The sequence below is a fragment of the Solanum pennellii genome, chromosome 7 (assembly GCF_001406875.1).
Source record: "Solanum pennellii chromosome 7, SPENNV200".
Taxonomy (NCBI): Eukaryota; Viridiplantae; Streptophyta; class Magnoliopsida; order Solanales; family Solanaceae; genus Solanum; species Solanum pennellii.
In genome coordinates this window covers 14,971,780-14,984,245 of record NC_028643.1, presented here as the reverse complement: position 1 = coordinate 14,984,245, position 12,466 = coordinate 14,971,780, and the positions used below count along the sequence as shown (strand labels likewise).

Below are 12,466 nucleotides of genomic sequence, written 5' to 3'. Positions count from 1 at the left end.
CCCCCCCCCCTTTACCTTCTTTTGGTCAGGTTTGGCTCTACTTCTAGTAGAAAGAGGAGGAGGGATAGCAGTGAGGACCCAATCTCAGGTGCACGAGTCAAAGTGGATCTGTATATAGTCCAAAAGAAGATGGGGAGCGCATATGCCGACCTTACTCCGGTCCCACCCAGCACCGTCCTGAAGATCGAGATGCTCGCATCTATCGACAAACACGCCAAGAGCATAAGAAGAACCTAGCGAGGGACCGTATGGTGATTCTTCTTTAGAAAGAGGTGAAGACTATATTTACCTGCATCACTCATAGGTAGGACTTCCCCGTAGTAGAGAAAATTGACTATGTTCAGTTTTTGGAGATGCGGGAAGCCGTAACTGGCTTGGTGCCCCCCCCCCTGAGAAGTTAGATTTGGACACCGACACCTCTTGGTCGCAGGTTCCTGATTGACTTATTATTTAGATTGACTTATTATTTATCTCCTTTAACTTTATAATTTTAATACAATCTATTTTTCTTTATCGACTTCTTAAGTTTTGTAGCACATGGATGCTTGTTTTTATTAAACCTTATTGTTTTCATACTCTCTCTATTTCTATTACTGAACACTATTTGGAGTTGCAGGGATTGTTCGACCCTATTCAGGGTCAGGAAAGATTGATGATGGAAAACAGGGTGGCCGGATGAGTTTTTTCCTCAGCCTGTCCTGCTCTGGCGGAGATATTCCCGCTGTGCCGGCCCCACTGAGGCAGAAATAATCCTGCCCATGTTGCTCAAGTGAAATCAAAACCTAGGCCACTAATTTCTGGGTTCTTTTTATCTACTAATTCCCCCAAAGGTTCCAAGTTAACCAAACTATCGAAGACAAATTCCAAGCTAGGAAAAACTATTAGCTAGTTTGAATCGGTCTTAACAACACCGTACCTCGCTATTTCTCATTGATTAACGTTGCACCTACACACCCACAGGATACACCCAGACGTTACAACTTGTATATACTACACAATTAGCCAACACCTTGCGCATACTACATGTTTAAGTACACATATATAATCCTAGAATTCACAAGATTATTAGTTATAATTTATCTCAACAGACTTCACAATATTCAGGAAACTATCCTTGCATACTTTTATTAATTCAATCAGAACTTTACTCTTAAAGCTCCAAACACACCTCATTGTGTCCTTAATCATATCATACGCACCAACCAAAATTTCTTCTCCTCCTTAGAAAAATCAGACAACCAAAAAATGCTTCGACGTGCTTAGTCATTCCACACAATAAGAAACACATATTTATAGTTAAGTTCAACAACAAAGTCACGCATTCACAGTAATAATCACCACATTACAACAATTTGACTTTATTATTTAGTTCATCCCATATATGACCATTAATGGTCATCTATGCCTTGGACAACCCTTAAGGCCAGATACTAATTGGAACCTTCCCCATTCCAATTTCCTTGCTTGTGGACCCTCCGTCGTGACCACAACGTCCGACTTTCCTAGTTGAGATTCCAATTGGAGTCAGGAGATGCCAAATGAAATTGCCAAAAACATGACTTTTATAAAAGAATATTTAGTACATACTCGACTTAAAACTTGTAAAGTAATTTTAACAAATCCCATGGATCTAGTCTAAATAGGTACAAGAGCTACTAAGAGTACTATTGGAGAAAATAAATAAAAGACACAGCTCCCACGATGCGGAAGGAAGAATAGAAGCTGCTAGAGAACTTCTTCGTCTTCACCTAATGAAACGTCAACAATCCTGCATTCAGACTATGTCAAAAAGACATAACAAGAGTAGAATCAGTAAAAACACACATATTGGTGGCATTATCGTTCAACCCGATGCGCAACTCATAATATACGAAATCAATTAGTAAAATCATGAATTAAACCACTCGCTTCTCCATACCCTTTCTTAGAACATAAATTCTCTAATTTCTAACCGCCTTCTCAATCAACTTACTCTTTGGTTAGCATCATAGCCTAAAACATGCTAACACCTTAATGAACCCCCAAATTTACCCACGACAACTTTGACTAACCGCTCATTACTCATTCTTAGTTCCTCGTCACCTTACTCAGTCATGGTCACATAGTACGCCACCATAAATTTCTTACCACTAACCACAATTTTCTTCCCCCCAAGGTGAAACCCACCTAAGCACACTTCCTCACATCCGCTACCTCTAATTCTCTTTCATAATTACAACACCCAAACCTGACTATCACACTATATAACCACTAATGTAACATATATGATTTAATACAACCATAACATCGAATGCAAAAACCGAACATATACAATAACCTTGATATGGAGAGCAACGCGTATTTCACAATACTCAATTATCACAAGTATGTAAAGTAGTTGGTCCTCTCATGGAACCCAATCTCAAATAGTTAGCTTTCCAGAATGTGGCAATCCGATCCCAAGTTATGACAGAATATGGAAACGAATCCAAAGTTATACTGGAACATGACAATCCTATCCAAGTTAGTTATGTCGGAAGGTGGAAAGTGATTCCAAACACACACCATAATCACAATTACAAGTATATCATCAAGATCATACATTTACACCATGATTTCATGGCAAGTATGATCCATGTATCTCATTTACAACAAGTGTGATTAATATTGCAACATTCATACATATACAAGTATCACAATGAAGCAATCACATGCATACATCACACAAACATAGAATCACAAATGTTACCTACATTGGTTCCTCGTCACACACCTCATGCAACCCTACTTCAATCATACTCAACCCGAATTCATCGTCTAAGGATTCATTCTAGGTTTTAAATCATAAATTATTCGGTGCACCAGGCCTAAACACAATTTCTGCTGTTGCTTTGAATATATTACACAATGAGTACAAATGTAACTACTCAATTCGTAAAACCTAGCCTACTTGGGTGCCAAGCCGTTTCACGGAGATTTTCACTTTGTTTCCTATTTTATGGGCTTTGTCACGGTGAATTTGGCAAAGAATCCATAAGACATTGGCAATATCACGCTAGAAACCTCTTTCCCCTTCTTTTCCAAGCTTAGAGAAGCTTTTCTAAGGTTTCTAGGGTGTTTTACAGCATATTTAGGTTTTTAGGAAGATGGAGAAAATAGGATTTCTCACAATTTACATTCTATCTCCCTGATCCGGCTCCGGGTCCAACTTATCCCGACCTGGAGCCACCACCCTAGAGGCAACAGGTTCGGGTCATTACATTTATGGATTATAACTGTAAATTAATTTTGTTCCTTTTGTTTTTAGATTACATTTCTATGAAATTAAAGTTGTTTTAGATTAAGATTTGAAATTTATGATTTCTTTACTCCATTTAACCATGATTTAGCAATAACTTCTAAAAAATTAAGTTCTTATTTTAAAGTGAGCTGGATTAAGGAAAAAGGAACAATTGATAGTTGAGTTATATTTTAATACATGGATAATGATAGTTTAGGTATAAAAGTGGATCAGGGAATAGGATTTGAATGTTGGTCGAATAGATAACCAAAGACAGTACAATCAGAACAAAAGCAGAGAGAAACTTGAGTGTTTCTTATTACTTCAGAAAACTGTTGGGTTTTATTTGCCCTGATTTCTTACCATGAATAAGTTTTACTTTGGGGAAAAAGTGTTAATATTTTACTAGTCCTTTTCTTGTAGGAAAGGTTTTAGGACTCTCACTCTCTCTCTCTCTCTCTCTTTCTCTCTCTCTCTCTCTCTCTCTATATATATATATATATATATATGTTTGTTTCTTCAAACCTTATTGCTAAGACTCCGTGCGGCACTCGACAACTTACTCACGAATCTTTCACGATCTTGTAAGCTCAACTAAGCCTTTAAGACTCAGAACTCTAAGAGAATATAAAGAAAGACTTAGAAAGGGAAAAAGAGAACTTTAGAAGAAGGCTTGTATTACTACTTTGCTTGATTGTTGGATAGATGATTTACAAATGAGAGGACCTCCTATTTATACTACATCCTAAGGGCCTAAGTGTAAATAAAATTTACTCTACAAGTCCTTCTAGTAACTACACTTTAGTCCATATTCTAGAGAATTCTACATTTTCTAGAATATGCTAAACTCTTCCAAAAAGATCTAAAGCATTCTAGGGATTTCTCTAGTCTTCTCCACAAAACTAGAAGGTTCTAGAGTTCTCTGCAAACCTCTTCAAGACTCTAGATCCTTCTCCCCCATTCGGACGTCAAATTTGGCTGGAATTGTGGCGGGACGTCACACTCTCCCCCACCTATTAATGCGAGGACCGCGTCGCATTGATGCTGTATTGGTTTCTGAGTTTTGTCGTGCGATCATCAATCCACGCACTCGATCAATTCCTTCGAGCAGCTTCCTCAGCGGTTTTCCGATCTCTCTCGACCCGATCTTTCAAACTTTCTCCTTCCTAGGAGGCAAGTGTTTCGGCGTCTTCTTTTTCATCACGACAACGTTCCCTCTTGGAATCTTCTTCGCGCACGGTGGCAAGGGCTTCTCAGCATCATTGTCTTCTCCCGAACTTGCAATGGTAGCTACAGATGTCATCCTCTTTCTCTTGTCGACCCTCTCGAGCTGCATGGCTGTAGTTGGACCTGTCCCTCCGTCTTTGGTGCCTTAACCATGGGAACCATACATGTTCCTGCATTCTCCAAGACTATAATTTGTTGGAGGTAAGGATCGATCACCGCGTGACACGCCTGGAAGAACTCCTGCACAAGAATTATATTAAAGAGATATAAATAAGCGACGGTGAAGTTGGTTTTTCCTTGCCACTCGCCTAGTGTGATGATTACTCCATGCGCGACTCCACTCACAAGAGTCGGTGGTGCATTGACCGTCCTAAGTTGGGCGTTACTTGGACTGTAACGCAGCCCAAACCTCGTTGTTGTCGTCTTGGACATTATGTTGACCTCTGCACCTGTGTCGACCAGCGCACGAGCATGTCCTCCATTGATCGTGATGTCGATGTATTGCGCGCTGCATGCCTTTGGCTTTGCATACCTTGGTTCCGCATGCCTTGTTCCCTCATGCCTCTGTTCCTCATGCCTCGGCTTCTCTTGCCTTGGCTTTGCATTCTTCGGCGGCTTCGGTGGTTGTATAGTGATAGCTCCGAATAGGCTTATCAAGCCCAACTGCTTAGTCTCCTCGACTTGATCTTGCTCATGTGCTTCCTTCTGTTTCCGCTCTCGCAGGATAGCACCAAGGTTCTTCAGTTCAGGGCACTTCGCATAACCATGCGGTCCACCGCATATGTAGCAACCATCTCCTTTGGAAACCTGTGTCTTCCTCACCGTGTTGCCATGTTATCCGTACTTCTTGCCGTTGGACTTGTAGGTATCATACCTCTGAGGCCGTTGCTCCTCGCATTGCCTCTTGGGTTGTGGCCGTTGCTCCTCGCATTTGCCACGATCTCCCCCACCATTATCATGACTACCTCTTACGTCGTCCCCTCCGGCACTGTAAGACTTCTCCTGCTTGAAGTCTGTCAAAGCTTCGGCCTGCGTGATGGCTTCATCAATCGTTTTGACCTGTCGGCGTTCCAACTCCATCCTGGCCCAACTTTGCAGCCCATCCATGAAGTGTAACAACATATCTTCATCTGTGAGGTTGGAAATCTGAAGCATAAGGGTGGTGAATTCTTGCACATACGCGCGTATGCTACCCGTTTGCTTCAACTCCCTAAACTTGCGCTTTGCCTCATAGATGACGTTGTTGGGGAAGAACGCCCTCTTGAACTCTTCGTGGAATTGCTCCCACGTGTCGATGGTGCACGTCCCCTTGTTGATGTTGGACTCTTTACGCCTCCACCATAGCATGTCCATCTCCGAAAGATACAACACGGCAGTGTTGATCTTGTTCTCATCACTTCTCACCCGACTACACTTGAAGTAATTCTCCAAGTGCCATAAGAAATTCTCCACCTCTTGCGCGTCGCGGATGCCTTTGAACATAGGTGGTTTGGGAGCCTCGACCCTGTCCCGGTCAGGTGATGCGGATCCTCCAACCTCTCCTCCTTCCTTGAGCACTTTCACTTCGGCCTTCAGCGTCTCGATCGTGCTATGAGCTTTCATAAGCCGACACTCCAAGGAAGTAATGGCCTCCTTCATCTCGAACTCGGCCCGCTGGCGTCCCTCCAACTCCTTCCGGATGTTGTCGTTCTCCTCAAGGGTGAAGTCATCAAGGGTCTTGAAATTGTTGTTCGACACGTTCATGCGCCGGCCTAAGATCTCGACGGCTTGTCTTGCCACTTCTACCCTTGCGACCCATTCTTCTCCGGCAGTGACGTCTATGGCATCTTCGCCTATTTCTTCGTCACCTGCCCCGACAGTCGAGGGTGGGTGAGATGTTAGCGCCTCGCTAGGTGTGATCTCGGGCTGCATTTCCTCGTTACCCTTTTGATGCTTCTTCCCCTTTCGGTTCTTCTTTCCTCCATCCATGCGGACGTTGGTGGTGCTAGAGCCGTTTATGTCTCATTCGTTAGTCATTCTCTTATGACCAACCTGCTCTGATACCACTTTGTCACGGACCTAGGAAATTTGCTAAGGCTCCGTGCGGCACTCGACAACTTACTCACGAATCTTTCACGATCTTGTAAGCTCAAGTAAGCCTTTAAGACTCGGAACGCTAAGAGAATGTAAAGAAAGACTTAGAAAGGGAAAAAGAGAACTTTAGAAGAAGGCTTGTATTACTACTTTGCTTGATTGTTGGACGGATGATTTAAAAATGAGAGTCCTCCTTCGTAGGAGGCAAGTGCCTCGGTGGCTTCTTTTTCATCACGACAGTGTTCCCTCTTGGAACCTTCTTCGCGCACGGTGGCAAGGGCTTCTCAGCACCATTGTCTTCTGCCGAACTTGAAATGGTAGCTGCAGATGTCATCCTCTTTCTCTTGTCGACCCTCTCGAGCTGCATGGCTGTCAGTCGGACCTGTCCCTCCGTCTTTGGTGCCTTAACCTTGGGAACCATACATGTTCCTCTATTCTCCAAGACTATAAGTTGTTGGAGGTGTGTGTGTGTGTGTGTGTGTGTGTGTGTGTGTGTGTGTATATATATATATATATATATATATATATATATATATATGTTTGTTTCTTCTAACCTTATTGGCATTCACAATGTAGTTCTAGGATTTTGTGAGTTGTGGTTATGGGAGAGAATTTTGCGTACCCCCTTGTATTTCGAATGAATTGGTTGAGGTTGTTTATCTCTATATTTTGTACTCTCATGATTATATAGTGTATTTCTCATCTCCTTTGTGTACGTAGGTCGATTGATCGAACCACGTTAAATCTTTATGTGTTTTGGTATATTTCTTGTTTGTCTTCTACTCATGATCTTCGAGGTGTTTTGTTAGCTTTCGCGTCACACCTGCTTATTTTTTGTCCTAACAAGTGATATTAGATCCACGAATCAATTATGGATCCAGGTTAGACATAGGTGTTCATCTTGGGCGGGTGTAGTTCTAGACACAAACCTTTTTGACAGTAATGAAGAATTTTGTTGAAGAAATTGTTTCAGAGAGGTTCTCTGTGTCGAAATGTAGATTTGATGATTCTGCTAGTTTAGAAAGAAAGGAGAAGAACACCACCGGAGGCAAGCGCTAGGTCAGAAAGGCGATAACTAAAAAATCTCCCCAAGTAGGAATCGAACCTACGGTTCATGGTCACTGTTCTCGCTGTCCCATCACTATATAGTGTGGTTGGCGACTTTGAAGGCTTATCCGCTACGAAGCACCCCGTTTGTTGATTATGCCCTTCTTGGTGATGATATCCTAATCACCGACAAGAAGGTGGCCAATCAGTACAGTAGGTTATTGGATAGACTCAGTGTTACCATTTCATTTGCTAAATCAATAGTATCTGAAAATGGCAGTCAACAAAGGTTTAGTGCTTCTCTTACACTTCACCTTCCCCCTAAAGGGTAGTTTTCATTCGAAATAGTGCTATTCAATTGGTCAATCCTTAGAACTCTGAATGGAGGTAGAAAGGCTTGGCCCCCATCGTCTAGTGGTTTAGGATATCTCTCTTTCAAGGAGAAATCGGGGATTCGAATTCCCCTGGGGGTAGGGTACTACGAAAGGAAATTGATCATGGATTACCAATAAGTTGAAAATTGATTCTTCCTGGGTCGATGCCCGAGCGGTTAATGGGGACGGACTGTGGAGAACATTATGGAGAAGAGATGCAAGATCCTAAATATTATGTGAAGAAGGTTGACAAATTTATTTTTTCTGATTTTCAGACCAAGAGAGAGATTTGTTTTGATTCCTTACCATAAAAAAGTTTTCTTTTTAGGAAAATTTATTAATATTTTACAAGTCATTTTCTTGTAGGAAAGGTTTTAGGACTCTATAAATATAGTTTTGTACCTTTTAACATATTTATTATTCACAATGTAGGCCTAGGGTTTTGAGAGTTCTGGTTATGGAGGAGAATTTTGCATACCTCCTTGTATTTCGAGTGAATTGGTTGACGTTGTTTCTCTCTATATTTTTTACTCTCATGTCTATATAGTGGATTGTTCATCTCCTTTGTGTTCGTAGGTCGATTGACCAAACCACGTTAAATCTTTGTGTTTTCGATATATTTTGTCAAGATATGACACCTTAGCCTAACTCAACTCTAAAAGCTAGATCATGCTGGGAGGTTTGTCCAAGTTCATATAAGGAGACCAAATTTACATCCCTATACAGATTTGAGACTTCTTAACACTCCCCGCACCCCCAGGCCTTAACTTGAGCGTGAACACTCTAAATAAGGTCCCAACATCAGTGAAATATAAATGGAGATACAATATAAAAATGTGACACCCGAGCCTAACTCAACCCCAAAGCTAGGTCATGAAGGGAGGTTTGTCCAAGTCTATATAAGGAGACTAAATTTTTAATGTCCTGTATTTAAGCAAGGACATATTAGTCTTTAGCCAAAGAAGAAAAAAAAAGAAATACAAGTGGGCCTTAGCCCATCTGAACGTATCTAGGGATACAAATTTAGATGAAGGGATTTTGGGAGTTAAAAATCTTTACACAACAACTCTTGAATTAAAAAAAAAAAGCCTTCCTGTCTTCTCGTTCTGTGAAGGAGCATGCAGATCAAGTTCATCACGAAAAAGAAAAAGAAGAAGTTGAACCTCTACTGTTATAAATATGGATTTCAAGGTACTTTATTTCAGTTCATTGACATGAGTATAATGTATTATCACGGGTTAGGTTAATGTGACATTGATAATTCGAATATGAGTTTCAATTGATTTTGATATGAGAATACCCATGGACAAATGAAGATTTTTATTCTACTAACGCTAAGATACTCCTAATCTCACTGTTGAATTACTTTGTGCTGCTTAAATTGAGTTGGTGTTTAAGTATAGTGGGCTGCAATGAACACAAACTTTTATAGTGAATTAGTTAGTGAAAGTTTCAAACAGAAATATTTGAATTATGACTCTTTGTTGCTGAAAATTGATTGACTGACAAACTAAATGACAAATATGAGGTGGCAAATGAATAAATATGCATTGGCGAGTGAGGGGTGAACCGTAACCTTGGGTATTGTGTATAGTAAATTAGATCATGATATCTCTAACAAGGAGATTTAACATGATATTTATATGATGTGAATATAGGTTGATCGAATGAAAGTCGTACAGATTACTTGAGGTGACAAGATTGGAATCTCAAAACAAGTATTGTGAGTAGTAATCTTACCACAATTGATGCTTTATAATTTGCATGATTTCACATGGTTTAGTAAATGTGTTACTGAATGTTTTGAACTTGCATGTGGGACAAGTCTTTTACTAGATATGATACTGAAAAGATTATTTGGGATGATCTCATTCTTACAAAATATGGTTACTATTATTGTAAAGGTTTTACACTTATTTAAGAAATAGTATTTTGACAGGTGATTGTTGAACCATGAAATGATATGATTTGATAAGATTTAAATGCTCTGTTTGATTTTGAAATGCTTTTACTGATTACAAGAAGAATATAAATAGGAGTAGACCTTAATGAATCCCGTAGCTAACGGCGAATCGTTAGACCTGGTGCACCTTGTAATTACCGATTACTGATAAATCCCTTGCTAGTAGAAAGATAAAACTAGTATATCATTACAGATATCCCTCGAGTAGGGATCTACTGATATAAAAAGTTAACTCCTTTATGAGGAGTTCATGTTATTGGTTACTTCTTAAAGAGAAGGTCACTCTGATTACATGATTCATCCTTGGAAACCTCCCAGATATAAGATATGATATAAATGAAAGTGAATTTCTGAGGTTACCCATAGTCATTTCTTCTATTAGAAGTTATGATTATTCTTTCGTATTGTAAACTGGTGTCTAGTATAAGACTTATGTTTTGGAGTTGGAATTAGTATTTTTTACTCTTTAAATAGCTTATTGATGAATAAGGTGGGAAAATGATGAGATTGGTTGGCTGCGTTTATTGATTTTTATCACATGTAATTTCAGGATAGGCCCAAAAACAGAGGAAACTCTATTCGATTTTCTGTAGAGTTCTAGTTAAGGCTTGCTTTGGAACTCTTCTCCTTAGCGTCGGTCACGATTCTAAATTGGGTTGTGCCAAAATTTTCATCCCTCTACGGATATGGGACTTCTTAACATATTTCTGATTTATTTTCTTACTCGTGATCTTTCGAGGATTATTTTGCTAGCTTCCGCGTTACACCTGCTTATTTTTTGTCCTAACAAAAACTAACGTACAAGACTTAAAATATTATTTGGAAAACAACAATCTAAGAGAGCACTATCCCATGACCTACTAATATTTTGAGTAACTTCAACTAAATTAGGACTCCTAATACTAGTAATCTGAATACGTAAGAGACTCCTAAAAATATTGACAATAACTTAATGACTTTTGAAGTCAACTAACACTTCCCTTTTGATTAAAAATCACACACTCCCAACTGCGGCCTGAAAAATTCATTCTTAGCCTAAGGAAGAGACTTCATAAATATATTTGTTGCTTGCTCGTTTGTGCCGCAAATTTCAGGAGTATTATTCCATTAGCTACCAATGTCCGTATGAAGTGATATTTCATAACCATGTGCTTGCTTCTCCCATAAAAATATGGACTCTTAGCCATAGCAATTGTTGATATTAGGAAAAATTTTAGTAGACTCTTTTTGCTCGTAACTAAAATCTGCAAGTAGTTTTTGTAGACATAAAGCTTGTAGTGCTACTAAACTTGTTGTTGTATACTCCTCCTTAGAAGTTGACATAGTTATAGCCTACTGCTTCTTTGAACTCCATGTCACTACTTCAAAACCAAAGCTAAAACAACTACCAAAAGTGCTTTTTCGGTCGTCCAAGAAGCCTTCATAATCAATATTAAAAATAAACAACCATCACCTACTTAAGAGAATTCCTTCCAAAATATTTCCTAATCACAATTCAATCACCAACAATTACCTTCCATATGATAACACCAAACAAACATGATAATTTCAATATAACTAATCAAGTTTATCATCAACCTAAACCACAACTAACTATACATTCAACTATCCACCGTACGAAGGTCTATGCATGAAATCTCCCGATAATCTACTAGATATTATAAAAGTAAGTATAGGTGTAACTACTCAGTTAAGAAAAACCCAGCTTACATGGACGCCAAGCACTTGTTGAACAATCATAGGCTTCTGGACTTCTGGCTCTGTAGGGGGGGGGGATTCTGATGAGGGTAAATAAAAAATCATTTACCTCTCCTATGCAGTGAAATCTCTCCCCTCCATTGTTCTCGAGCTTAGAGTGACTTAAGAGCATTTTTGGAGTAACCCTCCATATTTTTCTTCTTCCCAAATTTGGAAGGAAAATAAAATACATCGTTTTATCTAGGGTCTGATCCATCAACCTGCTATAGCTTCCACGCAGGAACTATAGCGCATTGTCTTAGCGGGAGATGTCCCATTATGGCGGGCTGATGTCAGCCTATATCAAATCAAATATACGCAATTTCATGTGTTCCTCAAGTTTTAATTTGGCATCAAATTTTTTAAAATTTTGAGATTCCACAAGAGGTGCCTTTTGAATAACCACGGATCAAGTCGTTAGATCCCATAGAGGGTTAGTGTGGGTGTCACTAAGGACAGGGTAGGACCGTGAGAAAAACTCACCTCACTCTCTTTCAAATATTTATTCCTCTTTTTTTTCATGCTTGTTGTGCGGAATTCGAGATAATACGAGAAAATATAAATGCGAAAAACAAGACAACAGATTTACGTGGTTCACCAATAAATTGGCTACGTCCACGGGGAAGAGGGGGAGCAGTTTTATAATGGTGAGGCAAGAACAGAATACAGAATAGGGTTTGCCATAGCGTTTATATATAGTGCTAAGCTACGCCCTAACAAGCTTAGGCCCAGAATACAGAATTGACAGATAATTAAGGGCCCAATACAACAACATTGTATACCGTC

General features: G+C 39.7%; 1 protein-coding gene and 1 non-coding gene across 2 annotated transcripts; both read left to right on the top strand.

The window, feature by feature from the left end:
• Positions 1-7,128: 7,128 nt before the first annotated feature.
• On the top strand, positions 7,129-8,115 carry LOC114077956. Its single transcript, XM_027918356.1, is given in 1 exon segment — positions 7,129-8,115. A coding segment is annotated over 1 exon segment (93 nt). The 5' UTR covers positions 7,129-7,987; the 3' UTR covers positions 8,081-8,115.
• On the top strand, positions 8,007-8,079 carry TRNAE-UUC. Its single transcript has one exon. It is a non-coding gene; the product is annotated as a tRNA-Glu (tRNA).
• Positions 8,116-12,466: the final 4,351 nt, after the last annotated feature.